A 22,987-nucleotide genomic window follows, 5' to 3' on the forward strand; every position below is an offset into this window, starting at 1 on the left:
TTTGAGATTCAAAAAAACATATACAAACCAAACCAAATTAAACCCTCCAGCTCATGACGATACATTGATGTGTAAAGACGTGAATCGATCGGTCTGTGCAAGAAACTGAACAGTATTTATATCTTTTATTTTTTTTTTACTTCTGATTCACTGTAATCTCCAACCTGTCCTGAGCGCATTCTGTAGAGAACGCACTCAGGACCCTGGGGGTAAGAAGATAAACATCACATTTTCATTTTTGACTGAACTATCCCTTTAAGAATAACTGAAAGAGTCATTTATCAAGCAAGCTCATGTCAAATTCTAGAAGATCAGAAAAAAATAAAATCATTGAACTCTTTGGTAAACAAAACCTATTCACATTAATCTCCAGCCAATTACTGATGCGTTAGCACTAAGAAATCAGTTTATTCAGAAGCAAAAGCACATTAAAGTGTCAGTTTTGTGCAACAGGCTGTTCTGGGTCACTGAAGAACACGGAGTGCATTATTAATAAGCAAAAGAGCTGCTGTCCACTTTGCATACTTTAGTACCTTGACAAGTACCAACCAACTCTTCCTGCAGGCTGAATGGTGTAGGAACGCACTGCAATCACAATAATCAGAAAAGAGAGAGAGAGAGAGAGAGACAGAGCCTCAGGTGATGGAGATTCTTTTTCATTTTTTAAGTGGGTGGGGTTAGAGACAAATCATTATCAGAACACCTGTCTGCTTCTGACTTCAATAAATCAGAGTTGCTTGATCCATTCCACTACAAAAAAGTAGTGGAAGTATGGTGCATTTTTGGGTTGTAAAGGGTTTCAAAGGGGCAGGTTGCTCGCACAAAGCTTGATGGTTTGATCAAATTAAATGGAATGTGAGAACCAGAGATCTTCTACAGAAAGTAGAGCTGAAAAGTAGGGCAGAAGTTGCCTACATGGACGTGTTAACCAAAGATTAAGGATCTGAAGCGTTTGCCAGCTGGCAGTGGCTCTCAGCTTTGGAACACAGAACTTCAATGGCTTAGCATTAGTGTTGTCTTATTCACCTTTCTAACTTGTTCAAGCATGTCATTTTCATTCTCGTTCAAGCTGATATTTTTGCACAAATAGGCATTGTTCGACAGGACAGGCATAACTAGGAATTAAAAAGAGTAGTTTGGTCAAAAATCACATTCATATCACAATTAAATTACTTGCCCTCATGTTGTTCCAAACCCAACTTTTTCTTCTTCTATGGGATGCTAATGGAGATGTTTGAAAGATATTCAAGCTGCTGTTTTTTATACAATGAAAGTTAATGGTGACCATGAAATTTTCAGTGACTCAAGATTTACATTTCATAATGTTTATTACGTAATACAAGAAGTAAGGCTGCAAGTGATCAAGTAACTTAAAAAATAAAAAGATTAAAAAAAAATCAAAGGCTGTGATTTAATTAAATGTGTGCATTTCAGAGTGAAGCGTGGCACAGAGGAGTTTGGTTTGCAGGAAATGCTGATCTATACAAACTGTTTTTTGCAAACACTGTTTGGCTTGCTTATGATGTTCATTTAAAAATGCAATATGAGCCAACCATCCTTATAAAATTTGTAAAAAATAAATGCTCATAAGGCTGTTTATTAAGATATGATTATATTGATAATTACTATTTTTTGGCCAAATCGTGCAGACCTCCAAACAATCAACCTGTTTTTTTTTTTTTTTTTTTTTTTTTTTACACATTTTGAAAATCACAATTAATTTTTATCAGAAATAAATTGCAATTAAATATTTTGTCCAAATAATGCATCTCTATTCAGAAAATTTTAAATATAACGCGCAGGTCTCATTGGCCACTTATGATCTCGTTTTACATTGCTTATTTGAAGCTTGACAGCCCAGATCATTGTGTACATTAAAGTGTTTCCTTTTGTGTTTCACAAAACAAAGAAAGTCATTTTTATTTCCAATGACATGAGTTTTACACTTTTGGCTGAGCTATAATTTTAAATCCTGTCCTCCAGCATGTAAACACTTCAATGGTTTTCCAACAGTTACTGAAACTAGCTTTATTTTAAAACATAATTCCTTAAACAGCGCAGAGATAAACATGACAAATGCAAATATATTAAGGTATTATTCAGAGAAGCATTTCAGACTAACACAATGTAGAATAAGCTTCTTGATTTCTTTCACAATTTTCATTTTGTCATTAGTACAAATATATACTTTAGTAATCATGTAGAAAAGCAAATCTCCCTGCCCTCCCACTAAATCCGAATAGGCATATATAATTTACCAGAAGGGCAGAAAGAGTGAGATGTGTAGTTGATCACATGTCTTAGTATAGATGGAGCCAGAGGAAATCATACAGTATGCAAACAGCTGTTTGTTCAAGTTCAAGTTTGTTCAAGAGGTGGTAATCTAGAAGTTTTGGCATGGACCTCTACATTTTGAAATGCATGCTCACAAACACATGCACATCCGCTCAATCAAACACCACAGAACCAAGCCCAGTTTCAGTCCAATTTCTTTTTTTTCTTTTTTTTCAAAACAAGTCTTTTTGGGATCACTTTTGCATTTTCTTAGTGACTAAGCCCCCTTCTGGAGAAGCCCCTGCCCTGCAGGTCAGTCTCATGTAGGGAGGCGCTTTGCTTGCTTCAAGGACCAGCATACAAGGAGAAAAGCAGAGAAATAAGAAGAAGAAAGAAAGAAGTGCATTGTTTAGAGATATCCTCAATTAGTCAGAATATTTTATTAATGTGATGGTTCACCCAAAAAATAAAATGGTCATCATTTTCCCTCAAGTTGTTCAAACCTGTATACCTTTATTTCTTCTGCTGAACAGAAGAAAATATTTTTGAAGAATGTTTGTTACCAAATGGTTGATGGTAGCCATTGAATTCCATGGTATTTTTTTCCCATACTATGAAAGTCATTGGCTACTGGCAACTGTTTGGTGACCAGCATTCTTCAGAACATCTTCTTTTGTCCTCAACAGAAAAAAGAAACAATTTGAACAATTTGAGTAAATGATGACAAGCATGTTTAATTATAATTTTTATGTGTTTTTTTTTTTAAAGGTACAGTTGGTCTTTTATATACGTATTGAAAAACTTTCTGCTATTTTAGCTTAATATCGAAAGACAAATATAAACTACAAGTCTTAATAAATTTTATTTTGGGTAAAAGACAACAAACACAAGGGCCCTGTCACACCACACTACCAAAGACACAATGTTTCTAAATTATTATAAAAGGGAGTAAAATACATTTTTAAAAACCATTTAATTATAAACAATATGGCCCTAGAACAGGGTCATAACCACCGCAAACACTGAAATCCTGGCAATATTCAGAATGATGGCTGATGAGTTTTTCAATGGTAGACTCTTCCTTAAAATCTTGAACATTTGGTTACATCATTGCACAGAATCTAGTGCATGTAGCCAAATATACACTCTCTGACCTCAACCAAAAACAGAGCATCATCTTTACATATTTTCCAGAAAAGTGGGTTGAAAATGTTTTGATCTTTTTTTCCCTGTACTCTACAGAATATGTGGAGTGCATAAACCAGGGCAGTAAAATAAGTACTGGTAATACGAAGGTCTTTGCTCCACTTTCACTAGAGTGCTAAAACGATGACACATTTCTTTTTTATTATTATTATTATCATTATATTTTTGTGACAATAGACAGGAATACAAATAAAAATATATTGCAAATTAAAGGAAAATAGCATGAAACTGATCATGACATTTATATATTTAACTTAAATTCCACTACACACTACTGTTCAAAAGTTTGGGGTCGTTCCAATATTTTAATTTTTTTTAATAGAAGTATTTTATACTTATCAAGGCTGCATTTGTTTGATCAAATATACAGTAAAACTGTAGCTTGATTCACCAAATTCACCAAAGTTCTCTCTCTTTTCTTGTAGATCACTAAACCGTATTGCTTCCTCAGAAGTTGGTATGAAATTAGTTTTGTGATGTACCTTCGTGCACAAATGCTGCCTGCAGAGTCATTGCCTGCTAAGGGAGTGAGGGATCAGGTCAGCTGCTCAAGTCTCTGAGCTCTCTGGTGAGAGTGGTAATGAGAACAAGCATGGCTCACAGTGAGTAGGCACTGGATGGTGTGCACTAACATCACCTAAGCTACTCACCCGCAGGGCCTCCTGTTTATCAGCCAGCGCCTGCTTAGCCAGGTAACGCTCCCGCTTGATCTTCAGCTCCAAGGACTCAGGGATTTCTGGAACCATCCAGTCGATGACACGCAGGACAAAAAACACCACATGCTGAGGATAAATACACACACTTTATTACTAAGATGATCACAAAATAGAAATAATTATTAGATCGTAATAAAGAGATCGTAAACAATAAGGTCATTATACAGACAAAGTACACTGGCATTTTACGATTGCAATTCCAGGTCTCTTTGTTGAATGTTTCTGTACAATATAATTTTATTTAATAAAAAAAAATATATGTGTGTGTGTGTTTTCAACAAATACCAAGGCTGGATCTTTAATGAAAGTGTGACATTATCTACCAGAGTAAATGGGCTTAATTTTAAATTGGTCACCGCATATATTGGGGAGTTTAAATTAATGAAAGAATAAGACTGTGTTGTGGTTCGCAGGAGGAAGATCAATGATCACCTCAAAAGGCAATGATAAAGCCCAGTCTTACAGCCAGAAGCTTCCAATACAACAGTGTGTATTTCCCATTCTCATCCTGTAATGCTTTATATCTAACACAACAAAAGAAAAGTCATGACAAGAGAAGAATCATTTTAGATTATGTAATGTTACATGTGTAGTCATTTATGTGTTTACCAAAAAGTACCACACCAAAGGTGCAGTCACATCCAACATTACTCTGAAATTTTGTTGGCAAATCCATTTCAATATGAATTACGACCTTTCAAAAGGACCTTTTTTTGCCAACCAAATGTGATACTTTTAAGTATAAAAAAAAAATACAAATTTTTGTTGGCACTCACATTGACTATGACAGACACATGGGACAGCGCCTCTAGTATGATGAACCACACACCGATGTGCTGGGCTCGCTCTGCCACAGGTCTCCGGTATTCACACACAAACTTATAAGCGTCCAGCCTTACTTCCACCCAGTTATTCAACAGTCTGAAGAGAGGAGCCAGAGGGAAGGCCGCCACAAAAATGGTGATGAAGCCAAACTGCAGGACTGGCAGCAAAGAAGATCATGACAAGTAAGAGCATCTATACAAAAACATCACATCCAGTTTATAATAAGTTACATGATTAATGTAGGTAAAAATAAAATTGATACTGTTGAAAAGTTTTGGATTGCTAAGTTCACTTGTACTCAAAAATTACTAACCCGAAACTTTTGAATGGTAGTGTACTAACTCTTATATAATGATTGGCTGCTAGAAATGTTATTTTATTTGTCATGTCTCGTCTTGTCTTGAACACCAAGTGAGCCAGGACTGCCACTGGTGCTCCTCAAGAAATCAGAGTCATGATGTTTCAGCGTCAGTAGCTTCAAATTTTTTGGACTGAAACTTGGTGCAGAAATCTCATTAAAAAGTGAAATATTATCATCTTACCAATCTCCTGACACTCGTCAAAAAGCCCCTCACATGGAATCAACTCGTAGTCCTGCTCCCAGCGCTTGGGCTCCTCTGCCTTCTGGGCCTTTTTCACAGATGATAAGGCCTGTTTCTGTCTACAAGACTTTATTTTACTGAAAAGCAGTGAGCGAGAAAGAGAGAATTAGACAGCCAAAGCAATAAACACCCTGTTTTGTTGATGATGATGATGATGGCTCTTCTGAGGCTATTTCTAGGTCTAAAATTCAACTGTGTTCATTTAGAAAGATTCGGTTTTGCCCGAGTTTGACTCTGGTGATGCATTATTGATGAGGGAGTGCTAAAAGCTTCTCCTGTGTGGCATTTATTCTGCTAAACCACTAGATCTGCCACATTAAAGAAGAGATATGCTGCAGTACTGGCAGTTATACAGTCATCTGCCTGCTCATTGCACCCTACAGTGATATATACAGATGCATCAATAATCAAATCAATCAGGATTCATAAAGCTATTGTTTAAATAAAGCTCATGTTTACACACATTTTTATTCTCATACTGATGCATGAAAGCACACAGCTTCTATGATAGTAGCTGTTTTATGACAGTTGTTTTATTTCTAATTTGATATTTTTATCCACTACCCATAAATCTAACCCTCACAGGAAAGATTTTGCATTTAAGATGTTCATTAATTCATCTCATCTAAGCCTGACCCACACATACACTTCCACAGAAGACTGCTGTGCCCACCCTGCAGCACTGAACTACAGTGCTGGCTTTCTTTTCTCAGAGGACCGAGTTAAATCATTTTGATTTTGCAGTATTGAGACTTAAGTCTTTTCATTCAAATACTACGTGGTTTACTACAATGTAATAAGCAGCTGCAAAAAAATATGACTAGTATGATGGAGAGTCAGGCTCTGACAGAGACACGTATGGTATGACAAACTCCTGAATGTTGTTGTTAAGTTGTTTTCCCACCATGATGATGGAGAGCTGCTCAGCCAGTTCTATCAGACAACCTCCTGGCCCGCACTGCAATCACAAATACACATTTATTCATATTTTTGAAATAAATGTATTTTATATAGTCAGATATATAGTGCAAAAAAAATGGCAAAGTTCAATTTTCAGCAGCCATTACTTCAGTCTCACTCTTCAGGGTCACAAGATCCTTCAGAAAATATCCTAATAGGCTGAGATATATATATATATATATATATATACACATACATATGGTGTATTTATAGCTCTTTCTTCAAACCCTTACCTGATTTTGTTTGGCCGTCTCTGAAGTAGTTGCCTGGGGGCTGAACAGGTGGGCTTGAGGTCTGCTCACAATAAACATATATGTGGTCATCCTCATCATTAGCTGCAGTGGTCAACTATTTTGACAACATTAAAGCAACACATACCATGATGATCATTAGCAATTCAGCACTGCATCTCTTGCTCACCTATGGATCATCTGCTGTGAATGGATGCCGTCAAAATGCTCCATAAGTCATAACACTTCCTCCAGTGAAAAAGTGAGAAATATTGTAATAATGCTTGTAAACAGTGATCTCTGCATATTTCTCTCCCGATTCAGATGAGATTACTTTCTCATCGGAGAAAGCAGTATTATGGATAGAGGACTCATATTTTAACCAGGAAACAACTGTTTGAAGATTAATTTATTACAAACATGAAGCTTTTCACTTTACAGTTCTAATCAGCAGTTTGGACTCATTTGATGGCACCCATTCACTGCAGATGATCCACTGGTGAGAATGTAATGCTGAATTACTCAAAATCAGTTCTAATGAGGAAACAAACTCATCTAAATTTGGATGACCTGAGTGTGAGTGCATTTTCAGTAATTTTTCATTTTTGGGTGAACTATTTTGAAAAATCAGTACTAGTAGTTTGTGGACAGCATTAAATATCTTGGCTTATATGCATATAAACTGCAATTCAGTATAAAATGTGTTCTGACTGGAAATAACATCACTGGCGATAACCAGGTGGTGTAACGTGAAAAGAATGAAATCAAAATAATGACATTAATCAGTGTTTTTGAAGGAATAGGTTGAGTGAATGATTAAATGACTCATTAATAAAGGCTGTCACTTGTCTTTCTAGAATGCACAAACACAGACAACAAAACAGTGAAAAGTCCAGGAATTGGACTGCTGCTTGGCAAATCAAATTCAAGGTCTGGAACTAACTGTTGTAAATGACAATCTGACAACAATTACAACTATATTGTATGTTTTATTGAAATGTGACAGGTAAAAACCTTAAGGATTTAACAAATAAGCAGTCGTGTGCTAATTAGACAGCAATTTTAGCACAGAACCAAACAGCTCTGCAATGACTTTGATGACACACAGCACCTAAAACTTGTTTCGATTAACAAACACATCTCAAAACGTATGCATCAGTACATAATGCTTTTTAACACATATCAGTACACTCACATATCTAGGAGGGATGAAGCCCCCATTTTGCAGGCTTCCATAACTGTCTGGACCATGAGTCTCGCCACTGTAGTCCAGGTCCAGCAGAACCATCAGCACCTCAGGGTTCCTCTTCTTCAGCATGATAGACAGCTAGAATCAAATGCTGAGGTGGAGCTAGTAGAGACTAGGTCGTTTAACTCACATTCAGAGCTTCTATCTATATACAAAGTCCCACGTTCAAGTCCAGGCACTCCTGCAGAACATCAGAATCCAATAAATCATGCACATTAATTAAATTTGAGATAAAAGTGTAAGTGCATTCCTCCCCCAAAGAAGAGCTGCAGGAAAGGAGACAAAGCAAAAGCACTTAGTGCCTCTTAAGCGGATGAGACAAAACAGGGGCAGAAGTGGTTCTGCAGCATCTCTGCACTCTGTCTCCCTGTCTCATTCATTGCAACCCACTGTCTCCTCAGCACTCTAGAGGGTTACTTACCATAAATCCTCTGGCTTGCGAGCCTATACTTTTCTCTTCGCGAGGAACACATGTAAAAACACCTTACAACAAGAATGCATATATTCCATTTCCTGTTAAAGAAAGATTATACTATGCAACACTTAACACAGTGTCATGTACAGGTAGGCAATTCACTTAAATCAAAAGCCTCTTGAGGTGAAGATCTAATTTTTTATGCATTAGAATTGCACATAAATCCAGTCTCAGATCAACTATAGATGCACTAAATTTTGTGTTTCAAAAGGAGCATAAATCTTCTGGCCTAAAGTAGTATATGATCTATTGGAATGATGGAACATCAAAGTTCAAAAATATTCAGTGCAAAGAGGTAAAATGTTGCAATGCCACCTGAAAGTTAGGAATTGTCCTAAACAAATTGGCTGAATCAGAGAAGAATTCTGCTGCAGGCTTTACATTGCTTTAGTTGCAATACCATTATTTGCATTTTGTATCTTGCACTAATCATTAGTACTTGACAGCTATTTAAAGTCTACCATTAGCCGTTTGAATGGTATTTACAGACTACTGGGTCAGTCTTACGTGCTGCATGCTTGGCTGAGAGCCACAAATAGCTCATATTCCTCACTATTCAAGTGCAAGAGCATTTGTGAGACAAACATTTTGAGCACAAATGACTTTTTACGGTCTCAAAATATAAAATAAAATAAAAAATCTCTGTATGTACCATGTGATCCTTTTTGCTTGATATGTTCCCCATCCCATCCCCCCAATATCTGTGGTGCGTTAATATTTTGATGTTACTGCAGCAGTGCAGAGAGGAGAGAAATTAAGAGAAAGGGTTTGGCAGTTAAAGTGAGAGGGAGGAGGGTTTGAGTACCTTCCATTCACTGAAGTGAACCGCAGGAGTAAAGAGGCAAGGAAAAGGAAAAGAAGCAATGCCACCCGACAAGAAAGAATATAACTGGAAATATGGGCCCAATATATACAAAATATATTTTAAAAAGTTTAAAAGTTATACAACTACAAGAGGACTTAAGTTCTATAGCGGTGATGCCATTTGTTCAATTTTAGTTTGAATTAAATGCTAACAACAACTATGTCCAGTAATGTCACAGATACCATTAGATGGTGCCATTTCTTTGTGTTATTGTTTCTAGTTTATCTATAAAGTAGTAATTTGATGAATGCATTTTTCTCTATTTTCATATTTCATCATTTACACACCCTCAAGTTGTTCCAAACCTGTAGTGTTTATTTATTTTTATTTTTTTTAACACAAAATCATTTCTATCGAAGAATATTTGTAACCAAACAAGTTGCTGGTAGCCAATGACTTCCATAGTAGAACAAATACTATGAAGTTCAATGGCTGCTAGCCACTGTTTGATTACTAACATTCTTCAAAACATCTTCCTTTTGTTTTGGGAAGGAGTAAATTATGACAATTTTCATTTTGGGGTGAACTATCCCTTAAACACCGGTTTTAAATTGTCTATTTAAATGCCACTATTGGGATTGTTTGTATAATTTTAGTATTAATCTTTATATTTCTGACATTCTTGTTCTTCTATACAATAATCGGTTTTAAAAAGATTCACAGTTAACGACCACAAGTTTTTTCCCTTTCAAAGTCAAAGTCAGTGTCATTACAAATGCAAATGTTATTATTCAAAAGTTTTCATGATTAAAAAAAAACACATTTTATTTATATTTGTTATCAGATATGACAACATCTTCCAAAATGTACATGCAGCGTGTTAGAACAACATAACTGACTACTGTAGGTCACTCTCATTTAAAAAAATAAAAAAATAAAAAATAAAACCACATTTAAATTGTTAACGAACAACTGTATTCCATCATTGTCCAGCAATGTATTATTTAAAGTCACTGTTGACTGGAACAAACTTCAACATACCTGAGATTCTGCTTCCATTCATCACAGTCTGTCAGATCCACATTACTCCAGTTTACTCAAGTCTGCTTTCTTTAAAACCACTCTACATTCTTAAAACAACTTTACAGTGTCTCATTGGAAATGGTATATTATACCTAAATGCATCACTGAGTGAGGAACATTTGCACATTTGAGGGAATGCATTTGATATTTAAGCTAAAACACAGCTGATAACACCTTTTGGAGAGTTTGACCTTAAACAAATGCTTGACTGACTGCATTCAATTGCAAAAAAAATACATTTTTCTTAAAACCGAAAAATTTGTGAATGCTTATGCATGATCAGAAAATCATTTTAAAGGCATAAAAAATATATAAAAAAAACCCTCAAACCTTTTTTTTTTAATGAACGTGCAACACTGATCCTTGTGCAATTCTCCTGTAACCAACACCTTCACTTCTAAACTATTATAGCTGCAAGAGCTATATCTTATTTAGATTTTATATATATATATATATATATATATATATATAAATAAAAGTAGTATATCTTAGACTAATGATATTATAGAATTGTATGACCCTTATAACAGTATTTTATTGATTGATCCTATCAAAAGACTTCAGTCCAATATAACAAAAGCGATTACATGCTGGTACCGTACCATCATTGTTAGCAGTGCTGACTGATATAAGATATCTAAAAGAAAGCCGGACCGATTCCCCTTTTTTCTCTCTCTGTGTATTTTGAGTGTCTGTGCCAAGCTGCCATGCAAACCGTTATACTTTCAAATAGTTAGCCAGCTAATACCAATGGTGTAAACATAACTAAACTTCTCTTTCCCAAGTGCTCACAAAGCAGTTTGTACCTCTTTATATACGTAGAACAAGCATGATGTACAGTATCTGTCCAAAGACTTTATACAAGGAGGAGATATAAAAAAAAAAAAAAAAGATTTTGAGTTATTACCATTTACACTCTATATAGTATAATCACATGTAATGGAAGAGAACTGCTAGATCTCTTGTTTTTTTGATTGCCTGTTGCAGACTTCCACTTTTAATAGCCAAAGCCTTAATCTTAATTCCTTAAATATTTGTGCATGGCAAGTGTAAACAAGGTCCGGCCTCATTACCGGTAGATAAATATCATGAGACCATGTTACTCGATATTGACTCTGGTCTGGAGAGCTCTCAGTGACTGTTTGTACCTATATAAACAGTAGGTTTGCTGGTGAGCGGACTCCTCCATGCTGTATTATTTAATCCTGGGCTCACTGTAGTGATAGACCGGTCATCAGCACCATGGTTCTCTCTCTGATCGACCTCTGTGTAGGCTGTCACTCCTCTGCCATGCACTCTTCATCAGCTCCTGCGCTTCTCTACACCTCTTCTGCACCGATGGGTCTGAAACCGGCTTACGAGGTAGGCTTACCTGGACACACATATGTAGAAATTCATGCTGTTAAACAAACAAATTATATTAATAAGAAAATTGATGAGATGTTTTTTTATGCTCACCAAGGTTGGATTTATTTGATCAAAAACACAGCAAAAAGAGTAATATTGCTAAACTACATTTAAAATATATTTTAAAATATATTAAAATACAAAATAGTAATTTAGGAAAAGATGAATTTTAGCAGCCTCTTAGCAGCCATTTAAGTGCCATGTCATCTTTAAAAAAATCATTCTAATATGCTGTTTTGGTGCTTTGGTGTAGAAATCTTTTGTAACAAACAATTTTACTGATCTATTAAAAATCCATGATTTGCTAGCTATGAAAAAAGCTTTTTCTTCACCTGGTAAACAGCAGCCCATGCTTTACCCAATTCTCCTAGTAGCCGATCTCGCTCCTCACATCCGCTAAAATACAAAACCCAGGGTGGGAGAAACTGAGCACGATCTTCTGCAAATTCCTGCAGACACAAAGGGTGATTAGTGCACATACAAATAAAAAACCACCACCAAGTAAAGCTTCTACAATTGTGATTCATAATAAGCAAACATTTCAAGAAAAAAGAATCCAGGGAACACCCTAAAGTTGATGAGTTTATTTGTAGATGTGAAAATATTAAGAGCAAACATCTGTTCACAGAAACATCTGTCACACAACAATCCGAACGGACTCTTACAATGACACAGTATTCTTTATCCTCTTCCAGGCATACAGCTGTGATATCATTCAGATCAGCCCCTCCTAGGGAACGGAAAAAACTGGTCTGGCAATCCTGGTGACATGTGAGCAACTTCCTGTCTGTGAGTACAAGGCAACATGGAATACAGGGTGCAGGAGCTACTCCCTGTGGAATAATCTGAGAAACAAAAATAAACAACCGCGGTCAACATCTGGGGAATCATTCTGATAATTCTGGACAGGCTATACAAAGAAAAAAAAATATCTACAGGATCCACTATAGGCTGGCATACTCTAGATAATTTATTGCCCCACAGTCTAGAAGAGTCAATACTAGTCAGAGCCAGTCTGCAGATTTGAGTTGACAGATTTGACAGAAAATCATGTAGTGTATGACTGTGCACTCATGATGCCACTTTGTGACCGTTTTAAAATTTGTTTAGAATTTAAATGTTGTGTAGTATATTTCATCCATAAGATGCAAATGTTGGCATGTCTGAAACTAATGAGGAACAACAACACATTGTCATGTGGTAAAATGCACACTCCCACATTTTGCTCACATGCCACAAGCTCCGAAAAAGACAGTAGATTTGAATGGAAAGTCTGAAACTTAAAACTATGTTTAGTCACACTACCCAAAAACTGTAGAGATCTTGTTTGCAAGAAAATGGACGTAGAAATGCTTCCAGTAAAAAAAAAAAAAAGTTAATGTGTGTATGATTGCAGCTTACCCCTTTAGAGACAGACTGGCAAATCAGCTGCATCCATTCGGCCATTTCCAGTTCGTTTTCTGCACTGAGCACTAATGGAGGATGTTCAGTCAGAATCACTTGAAAAGCATGAGGCTTCTCGGAGCTGTTTGAACGCCTACAGCCTCCACAGTGCCCTCCCCTATAACAAACACAATCGCATGCAAATACACAGCAAATGTTTATAAGTGGGCACCTTTCATATTGAAAAGAACATGTATTTCACATTGCTAAGAGTGTAAACTGCTTACCCCATGGTCACAGACATCAGAGGTGTAACATCTGTTCTCTCTGCATACTGATACAGGATGCCGTTGCTGCCAGATGAACAGCAGATTTAGATTCAGCACACCCAAACAGCTTGCTGAATTACTGTTGAATAGCTTAAAGCACCAAACCATTTTGTACCTGAGAACCAAGTAACAGCTTTTCCACACTTCCTTCCCCAAATAAGTGCTCCCGGCCCGGTACAACAGTGCCCCCTCTTTAGTGCTACTGGATTCTCTGGAGCTGAATGGAGATGTTGGTGAAGCCACCACTGCATCTATTGGGTCCTCCCAGTGAACCAGAGAATACAGGCGGATGCTCATCTCAGGTAACTACACAGACAGTTAGCACAATGTCAATAAGACAAGTCCCAGTATGTGCGTTTAATTAACTATTCGATGCACCAAGTACTTTTGTAATGCTGGTTTCAAAGACAGGTTTGTGGAACAGAAACAAAGGTCTTGAGATTTATATATTTTTTCATAAAGTTTATTGTGAGATGTCAAATTATCTTTTTTCTCTTTGAGATAGTTAGTTCATAATATATACACAAAAGGGTTAATACTGTATAAGAATAATTATCCTGTAAGCACTGTAACTACTTTAAAATGATATTAGTCCAAAAAAAAAAAAGTGCTATAATTATTACAAAGCTGCTTGTTGTGAATTAATTTATTTGTAAACAGGAAAAAAAAACTGGAAAAAATGAACAATACTTATTAAGAGGGATAAACAAATAAATGTACACAATTAATTTTAATTATATTTTTATATTTTTTTAATGTATTAACTATATTGTTGTATCAACAATGTATTAATAATAATCTATTAATTTCAATAATTTTAAGTCATCCTGCACCCCTCTTGGAACCACTGGTCTAAACTGTATAATCAATGTAAATGGTTTAATTGTAATTGTATTTATAGAAAGAGTCAGCATGAGGAACTAAGATTATCAAATTGAGCCACTGTCTGCCAGACTCTTGTGAATTATTTAGGGTGATAGATCTCCCCCATTTACCTCACAGGGAGTCTCTTGGCATACAAACTTAGAAAGAGCAAGTTTCTCCATGGTGGCGTCAGTGAGAACAGAGGGGTAGGGAAGCTCCCTACAGCCATTTTCCAAGGCCGCTTTCAGCACAGTCAGGAACCAGCTGAGGAGAGAACATGAACAGATCCTCTTCAAAGACGTCTTCTAATCAACTTCATGGGGATGCCCTTTGATTTTGAAAACTTACACAGTCAGAGATGAGTCAGCTGTGTCTAAAAGGAACTGCCGTCTTCTGTTAGTGCACACTAAAGTGATCGTCTGCTGGTGAAGTCCCACCTAAGGCACAAACAAAGGCTCTTATCTCTCTGCAGCAAGTCAAACTGATCATTTAGGATTCAGGTCATTTACTCACAGAGATGTAGTCCAGCTCATTATAAGATACCGCCTCCTCAACAGTATAAGGCTTCTCTGCTGCCCCTGAAAACCAATGGGACACAACAACAACTGCAAACATGTGCTTTTGTACACATATAGCAATGTCCTGCTCTTCCAATGAAGGTTTGCTGACCTTTTCGTAAGAGGTAAATGTAGCAGTCCGTCAACAGCAGAAACAGAGGCTGCAAATCTCCTTCCATGTGGCCTGTGCTCATCCTCACCATCTGAAATTAAATGTAAAAATGCAAACCAATCAATAGGTAACACTCGTTTACAACAGGGGTCCCCAACCACATTCCTGGAGCCTGTACATGTTATTTTTTTTTACTTTTTTTGGTAGGATGCATTACATTCATTGATAACATTACAAAATGTCTCTATATCAAATAAATAAATAAATAAACATTTAACCTTTCTATTCATCAAAGAATTCTGAGAAAAAATGTAAACATAAGCGATGTGGTCACTTCTGATCACCAATGAATGTGGTTTGAGTGATTGTTTCACAAAATGGTACGATAAAAGGGTGCAATGAGTAAATGGGTAGCCTGCAGCATGGACACAATTTAAAGCCGTAAATACAAAGTTATTCATTCAGTGCTGTTAAATCAAGCAGAGTATCACCTTAAAGAGCTGTTCTTCATTCTCCCTGAAAACATGAATCATGAGTAGCAGAAGGTGATTGTTATCCACCCTGTACAACAAAAAAACAAATACGTAAACCTCTTAATAACTCACATATAGTGTCAATAAAGCTATTCCAAACCAAGCTGGTCACTGATTTCAATCCGTTTACAGTCTCACTTAAACTCTGCAGCATGAGAGCTCTGTATTGTGTGGTCTTTATCCTCCTCCTGCCTTTCTTCTTTATTCCGTTCCTCCTCAGCTGACATTTCTACGGGGATGGAGGGATCCTGCCCTGCAGCTGGTGATTCTGCTTTTCCCTCATCTTCATCGCCAACAGGAACATCCTGCGACTCGCCATTCCCTGCAGAGTCATTGCACCCACCACACGAGGCAGCAGGGTCTGGACTCTGGGAGGTAAAGCAGTAGAAGTCTGCGGGTGGCAGGGGGGCCTGAAGGAAGCTATGTCTTGGGTCTGGAGGTTCACTGCCCGAGTCCTCTCGAAAGGGCCGCTGATGGGGGAGTCCATAGTGATTAGTGCAAGTTCCATTCTCTTCCTCCTCACCTTCACTTCGCTGCCAGCTTTCCCCATCCAAAGAACCATTCAGCCTGTCCATGACATCACGGAGGGGTTCGCCCACACTGTCCATAGAAGTGTCCGTCATTTCAGGGAGCCTCAGCCCTGCCTCCGGATCTTCATCATCTCCTTTTTGTCTCCCATTCCTCATAGACTCTGAGACAGGACCATTTGGCCCCTCCAGAGGACCCCGACTGTCCATATTAACATCGTCTAATACAATGTCTCTCTCAACTACAACCTGAAGGCATTTCTCAGTGTCTGGAGAGGTGACATTCTGCTCACTGCTCATAGAGTCTGTCAACCCTCTTCCCCGTCGTTTCTTACAATGTCTTCTGCGCCTTGCCATTCTGTAGCACAACAAAGGAAAACCAAACAGAAAAATACATCAGTATACCTAAATGTTAAAACTATGTAGCAGTATGTCATTGTGAAATAATATACAAGAACATTATATTTAAGTGGAGCTGGAAGGTCATGTTGGTCATAGAGGGACTAGAGGGACCAAATAGTATTGCAAAATTATATTTCCATTGATGGTCATTCAAAAGTATCCTTTTATTCTGATAAAATAATTTTTTTCAAGCAACATACAAAATTATAAATATGTTTTATTACATGTTCCGTAATGTAAAAATGTTTTGCCAGTGACTGTTTGTCTTAGAGAGCCATTTAAACCATAATCTAGACTTCCTCCAGGATGTGCTATTCATGTAACTGCCATAAAGATAAAAGGGAATGCTAACAGATCTCTTTTTCCAAGTATTACAGATTTAATTGGTTTAGACAAGCTCACACCACTGGTTGAGCTACAAACTGGCTTTTTTTTTTTAAAATGCCAGCATCTAGTCTTTAAGAAGTTGAAATATAAACGGAAAGGGAAGTATGGTAACACACGCACACACAAATTATACACTTCCCCATATCAACTAATAATGTGTGACTGATATGCTACTACAACCCTAGACCATAAGACCTAATACTCAAGACACACCTGATGACTTCCAGCTCAGTGTTGGTGATCTCAGCATCTTCTCCTGTTTTTGAAGCATGCCGGCTAGCCATGTGCACTGGGGTGACGTCAGCGGAAGTGTTAGTGCCTGAGTCCTCATTGAAGGGATTGTGCTGAATTGTAGGGCTTCGCGACAGAATTGTGGTTCTGATGGTGCATGCAGAGGCCCTCAATACAACGCAGTCGCTGACGACAGTCTGAGGGTCCGATCCTGAGGAGTGGGGCCCACTGACTGGATCAGTAAATTCTCCTTCTGTCAGAAAACGAGAACAAGATGGGAAAACACAAGGGACATGCAGGTATTAGGAGCTCATTGTAGTAGTATTAGGCTGAGACTGAATCATGACAAATGCACAGAGACATACAACACACATAAGCTGTTTTGCAACACAAACTTAGCCTTCTAGCTATTTCCAAATCATTCTTTTATGTATCTGAAATTCTGACAAATAATCACAAACAGGGAAATCCATTTTTTATTTACATATTCTTTGATGAAGTTCAAAGCATCAGCATTAAATTGAATTAGAACCTTTTGTTACATTATTAATCTTTGCCACTATTAATCAATTTAATACATTATTGCTGAATAAAAGTGTTCATTCCTTTTAAACAAATATTAGTGACCCAAAATTATTAAGCAGTATAGTGGCAAAACTGTAGTATTGATGAAAGAAGAATGTGATCTTGCACCATTTTTTAGAAAGAAAATGAACCATAATTAGACATAATAACTTCTTCATTAAGTACTGTAAGTGTTGTATCTGAATTAAATAACACTAAACTCAAAAGTTAAAACATAAATTATTCTTTGTAGATCTGACAAAAGTTTATTTCATTCAAGCAACAAAAAATATGTCTATATATAAAAGACTCCTATTTGATTATTATGGTCAGCATTTCATAATCAATAAATTACAATAACTTAAGAATATCTGCCACAGAATGTAAAGCTTTGGAAGCAGCTAACATGCAAACCAGCTGCCACACACTGCCACAGGTGCAAAAGCAGAAAACACAATCTGACAATAAACATCAAGTTCCATCTGCATCAGACACTGTGTATGTTTTAGTATCATCCATCAGAAAAGGGTTTGGTTCTGTTTAGTCTAATACAGAACATGGTCACCAGTAACCCATCAATGAAATCACCAAAAGCACACAGCCCATAACAGCTTCTGTGCATTAAACAAACATGCACAGAGTGAAAAGACCATGCAATGCAGGTTAGTAGGTTTGTACCGATGGACTGGTTGGGTTTGCGAATGTTAGATTGGGGAGGGGGGAAATTAACCATGTCCCACCTTCCCAGTCTGCACTTGGCAGTGACTGCAACACAGGGAAGATGTCACCAAAATCATAATCTAAAAAAAAGGAGAAATAAGACTCATCAATAGGCAGGAAAAATTATGAAGTGTATGAAAGAACAACAGAAACTAAAAGAGATATAAAGTGAATGCGAAACTTGGCATTTGAGGAACTAAAAGCTGTGAAATGTGTCACTGAATGAAATGAAAGCATGAATGTGTGATCATAAAGGGTCACTGAGATTTCTGAACACTCAGTGTCCTCATCTCTTCGATAAACAATCTTTAAAGGGATACTCCACCCCAAAATGAAAATGTTGTCTTCGGAACACAATTTAAGATTTTTGGATGAAAACTGGGAGGCTTCTGACTGTCCCATTTACTTCAAAGTAAATTACACTGTAAAGATACAGAAAAATATGAAAGGCATCGTCAGAATAGTCCATCTGCCATCAGTGGTTCAACCATAACGATAAGCGACAACATTACTTTTTGTACGTGAAAAAAAGAAATGACTCTATTCAACAATTTGTCTCCAGTAACTCTCCACATCGCTGTTGAGCAATTTTGGAGAATATGAGCTGAACGCAAGCAGCGTACGCTCTTCTGTGTCAGCCAGGCACAAAGATACATTGTTCAAGAGTATTTACGCTTTGATTTGAATGAAACCATATTCTCATATTCTCCAAAATGGCGATAAGGTAATTTTGTTTTCTTCGCGTACAAAAAGTATTCTCGTCACTTCATAACATTACAGTTTAACCACTGATGGTAGATGGACTATTCATAAGAGGTGTTTCATACTTTTCTGGACCTTGACAGTGTAATTTACTTGGCAGTCAATAACAGTCACAACAAGCCTCCCGGTTTTCATCTAAAATATCTTAAATTGTGTTCGACATGGGGGTAAGTGATTAATGACAACATTTTCATATTGGGGTGGAGTATCCCTTTAACAAAGATTACAGAATAATCAATTACATCAAGTTAAATATTCCAACTTGTAAAATAAAAGATTAAAAGTGAACAATAATATCCAAAAGAGTGAAAATAAGACAGAAGTTGGAATAGTAAGAGACAGAGAGAGATGGAGAAAACTAAATGGTGAATTGAAGCTGAGCAGCTCACCTTCACTGGATGGGGCAATAGCGCTGTCGTCCCACTCAAGGTTAGTAGAGGTGAGGGACGTGAAAGAGTGCAGAGACAGGCTATCCGAGCTTGGCAACCTCTCCTCAAAATCCAACAGATTCTGGGGTTTGTAGTATTCTGGCATGTAAGGAGCAACATCCAGATATGGCACATCCTGTCACCAATTAAAAAATTAAGAATTAAGCAGTGAAAATATTGAAATCTTCAGTCATGGAAGATATAGAACAGTATAAAATGTAGTAATGGAAGAGCAGTATTTTGATATTATAAGTGAGTAGTTAGTATAAATATGTTTAGTAATTGTAAATGGCATTCAATACTCCATCTAAAACTATTTTAAATAGTTTTGCTAGTTATTTTACCATTATTATATGCCTTACATTGAGAGACAACATGGGATATTCATATTTTATAAAATAATTTGTCACATTGCAGGGCTACTGAAGGCAAGATTGACTAAAACAAAACTTTTTGACCAGTCAGAGCACCTTAAAGATATACTTTCTACAGCTTGTACAGAGAAGTCAGTTGTTTATATAGCAATAAACTGTATGAGACACATCAGGTCTAGGACATACGGTGGAAAAGCCTGTCTAATTCTAGACAGGAGAAATCAATGAAGAGTCATACCAATTCGAGGTCAAAGTGAATGAACTCCAGCCCAGAGACAAGCGTAAGAAACAGAGTGAGATGGTCATGACTGCAAACCAGTGCATTTCTGTAAAGGAGGAAGCAGTGTTCACACATCACAAAAATCAGCTTTCATTTGTGGTCTGAAACCACAGAAGGACAATAATATTATTTCAAAGTCACTCACTTGTAATAATATTTCTGGAGCAGTCCTTGATTCTCTTGAAAAAGTCGGAGGTAGCTTTCTAAAGAACTTTCACTGAGTGCCAAGTAAAGCCAGGCACGACCTGTGGAACAACAACATAGCATTCAGAACATAGTTAACTACATGAAACAAAGTCCACACAGCGCCACAATATTCAACATCTGAAAATACCTGCAAATACTTTATATTTACATTTTAAACGTTTGGGGTTGGTAAGATGTTTTAAAGTTTTGAAAGAAGTCTCTTCTGGTCACCATTTAGACCAGGGTAAAAACAGTCACTTTGTGAAATAATTACAATTTAAAATAAAGCTTTCCATTTCATTAATCTATAATGACAAGGCTGAATTTTCATCAGCTACTATTACTCCAGTCTTCAGTGTCACATGATCCTTAAAATAAAAAAAAATCTTCTAATATGCTGATTTGTTAATTTCAACACTGAAAACAGTTATTATTAACAGTTATTATTTTTTGTTATTATTTGAAAAAATGTTCAGGATTCTTTGATAAATGGAAAGTTCAAAAGAAGAGCACTTTTCAAATGGAAATTTCTGTAACATCATAATTATATTTACTTTAATATCTTACCATCCCCAAACTTTTGAATGGTACTGTACTTCTCAACTATTATGAAAGCAGATCAACAAGTCATCATAGGTGGTAAAGGTTTGATCTTACTTCGGCCAAGATTGGTAGCTATGTGCTGGAGCTCATCTATCTGTTGGACAGCCTCTCGTCGTGAGAAGTGTAATACGAGTACCCAGTAACCCGATGAGATGTCCTGCAGCCTTCGAGATGTAGAGAAAAGAGAAGTTCAGTGAGCCTACAAATGTCTACACTAAAAGGGTTTCGGTTTTAAAAAAACTCTGGTGCAATTGGTCGAACCCATAAAGCAGAGCATGATCCAGGTGTTCACACAACCGCTGAAGAACCCGGTCGTGATTCCTGATTGCCGGCGTCTCGTCCTCACAGGCGGCAAAGTAACTCTGCAACTGTGGATTAATTGGTAAAAAATAAAAAAAAATCACTTCAGTGTGAAAGAAGAATATCTGGTAAATTTCTGGCATGTACACAGCCACGACATTCCAAGCAATCCTTTTCATTCTAGATAAACAATCTCTGATAAGAAATGCATTCTCAGAATTCACAGTTCTGTGATTCGCTGATGAAAGCAGAGCTTCTTGGTGGTCAAGTCCATCATAAAACCATGAAAACTAACTAATGCCAAGCTCCTGACAGACTAAATTCTGAATGACTAAATCAAACGATTTCAGGGTATGCAAGCAGCTAATAGTCAAAATAACACAGCAGCCAAAGACAGAACAAGAAAAAAAGAAAGAACAAATATTCTGATGTTGCAATCAGCAAAGATTCAGTAAGTTACTGCAGAAAAAAACAGTCCAGACAAATGCAGGATGGCCCCATAAAATAAGTATCAAGCTCTGTTTGCCCTAATAATAGCATCTCATTTGATAACAGGACTTGTTTACAGGGGCATCGTATCACTGTCAGACGTGTCCATGATGCAATAAACGGTGTTTACTTGACACATGTCTAAAGTGACTTTTTCATTTTATTTTATTGATAAACAGATATTATCTACGCTAAAAGTACACAATATAACCTAGAATAACTCAATGTAGTGCACTGACAGCTCTCTGTCTAGCCTGATATTTATTAAATCTTGACTTATAAGGAAACACTGGATGTTATTTCATAAGATGTCAAGGCTTTTGTCTTCAAAAGACAGCAGGAGGGGGGAGGCCCAAATATTTTGATAGCGTAAACAACGAAACCTCAAACTATCCGTGAAATTATAAAATAGAAAAGGTCTATATTTATCCTTACTGCATGTATATAAGATTTTTTTACCTTCTTGACAGAGAGAGAGATGTTTTCGAGGATCCTGTCTTTGACTTTGAGTTGATCCATGTCTGGCTGCTCTCGCCGCGGATGTCAGCTGACGCGCTCCCGACTTGTGTACACACAGGCCACGAGCTGTTCAGTGATGACGTCAATTTGTAGGCCAACCCTGTATTCGCAATGGGTTTCCGCCATATGCTCTGTGGTTAACATTACTCGAGGAGACTCAAGTTTTGTTCTATACACAATCATACCTCAAACTGTATTTTTGAAACAGTAGTTTGTTTTAAAAACACAAGTCGCTACATAAAGCCTACTTATCGGTTTCATTCTACGTCAGTCGTCGAGCACGTACTCTGATGTCTTTGTTTTGAACGAATATATATATATATATATATATATATATATATATATATATATATATATATATATATATATATATATATATATATTTAACGTTGTCTATTGTATTAAACAAAGTATTAAAATAATACATTAAAAAAATTAGAGAGAGAGATTTTTTTTTTTTATTCATTTACATTTAGCTGTTGGCCTTCAAGAAATCGGTCTGTTCTAAACACAAGGCAGGATTATCCAGATTTTTTTCCAGTCCTTGTCTGACATAAAGCATACAAAGATTATTTTAACCATTTGGATCACACACAAAAAACTGC

General features: G+C 36.8%; 1 protein-coding gene and 1 long non-coding RNA gene across 4 annotated transcripts; both read right to left on the reverse strand.

Moving 5' to 3' along the window:
• Nucleotides 1–2,002: 2,002 nt before the first annotated feature.
• On the reverse strand, nt 2,003–4,354 carry LOC127944794 (uncharacterized). Its single transcript, XR_008150432.1, has 2 exons — nt 4,131–4,354; nt 2,003–2,617 (listed from the first exon to the last, which is right to left on the reverse strand). It is a non-coding gene; the product is annotated as an uncharacterized LOC127944794 (long non-coding RNA).
• A 5,786-nt stretch (nt 4,355–10,140) lies between these two features.
• On the reverse strand, nt 10,141–22,495 carry LOC127944793 (pleckstrin homology domain-containing family M member 2-like). Of its 3 annotated transcripts, none has more exons than XM_052541057.1 (20): nt 22,323–22,495; nt 21,336–21,442; nt 21,129–21,238; nt 20,431–20,530; nt 20,244–20,331; nt 19,593–19,767; nt 18,462–18,521; nt 17,140–17,410; nt 15,749–16,495; nt 15,569–15,638; nt 15,078–15,168; nt 14,922–14,986; nt 14,757–14,845; nt 14,540–14,672; nt 13,660–13,850; nt 13,503–13,568; nt 13,234–13,393; nt 12,498–12,677; nt 12,165–12,281; nt 10,141–11,797 (listed from the first exon to the last, which is right to left on the reverse strand). In XM_052541057.1, exons 1-20 carry the CDS (start codon nt 22,380–22,382, stop codon nt 11,660–11,662), a joined length of 3,018 nt encoding a protein of 1,005 aa, XP_052397017.1. In that variant the 5' UTR covers nt 22,383–22,495; the 3' UTR covers nt 10,141–11,659. The 3 variants fall into 3 exon arrangements, with proteins under 3 accessions (XP_052397017.1, XP_052397018.1, XP_052397019.1); XM_052541058.1 differs by having other exon boundaries at nt 17,140–17,407; nt 22,323–22,467; XM_052541059.1 differs by lacking the exon at nt 18,462–18,521 and having other exon boundaries at nt 22,323–22,467.
• Between the last annotated feature and the right edge of the window lie 492 nt (nt 22,496–22,987).

The sequence above is a fragment of the Carassius gibelio genome, chromosome A23, assembly GCF_023724105.1.
Source record: "Carassius gibelio isolate Cgi1373 ecotype wild population from Czech Republic chromosome A23, carGib1.2-hapl.c, whole genome shotgun sequence".
Taxonomy (NCBI): domain Eukaryota; kingdom Metazoa; phylum Chordata; class Actinopteri; order Cypriniformes; family Cyprinidae; genus Carassius; species Carassius gibelio.